At 58.8% G+C, this 357-nt stretch overlaps 1 protein-coding gene across 1 annotated transcript in view; it reads left to right on the top strand.

The window, feature by feature from the left end:
• Positions 1-251, top strand: part of ZBTB7A (zinc finger and BTB domain containing 7A) — a 10,730-nt gene extending 10,479 nt beyond the window's left edge. Inside the window, exon 2 of the mRNA XM_010828450.1 lies at positions 2-251. Coding sequence (XP_010826752.1) covers positions 2-233 — 232 coding nt within the window. The 3' untranslated portion in view covers positions 234-251. The remainder of the gene's footprint in view (position 1) is intronic.
• Positions 252-357: the final 106 nt, after the last annotated feature.

Below are 357 nucleotides of genomic sequence, written 5' to 3'. Positions count from 1 at the left end.
CCGCGCCCCCACCACCTGGCGCCCCCGCCCCGCCGGGCTCGCCCGAAGATGACACCGCCACCGCCGCGCGGCGCAATGGCCAGGAGAAGCACTTTAAGGACGAGGACGAGGAGGAGGACGAGGCCAGCCCCGATGGCCTGGGCAGGTTGAATGTAGCGAGCGCCGCAGGGGGAGGCGACGGGGGCTCCAGGGCCACCACCGCCGACGGCAGCTTCGCGGCTGGACTCGCTTGAAAAACCAAAAAAAAAAAAGCAAAACAGAAACCCGAGAAAGAGAGAGAGAGCAAATCACCCACCACCCCCCAAAAACACAAAAAAAGAAAATCTATCTATATACAGATATCTATATCTATATATA

This window comes from Bison bison, unplaced genomic scaffold (assembly GCF_000754665.1).
Source record: "Bison bison bison isolate TAMUID 2011002044 unplaced genomic scaffold, Bison_UMD1.0 scf7180017864492, whole genome shotgun sequence".
NCBI lineage: Eukaryota > Metazoa > Chordata > Mammalia > Artiodactyla > Bovidae > Bison > Bison bison.
Note: the sequence above shows the minus strand (reverse complement) of the source record. Positions and strands in the feature narration are given on the sequence as shown.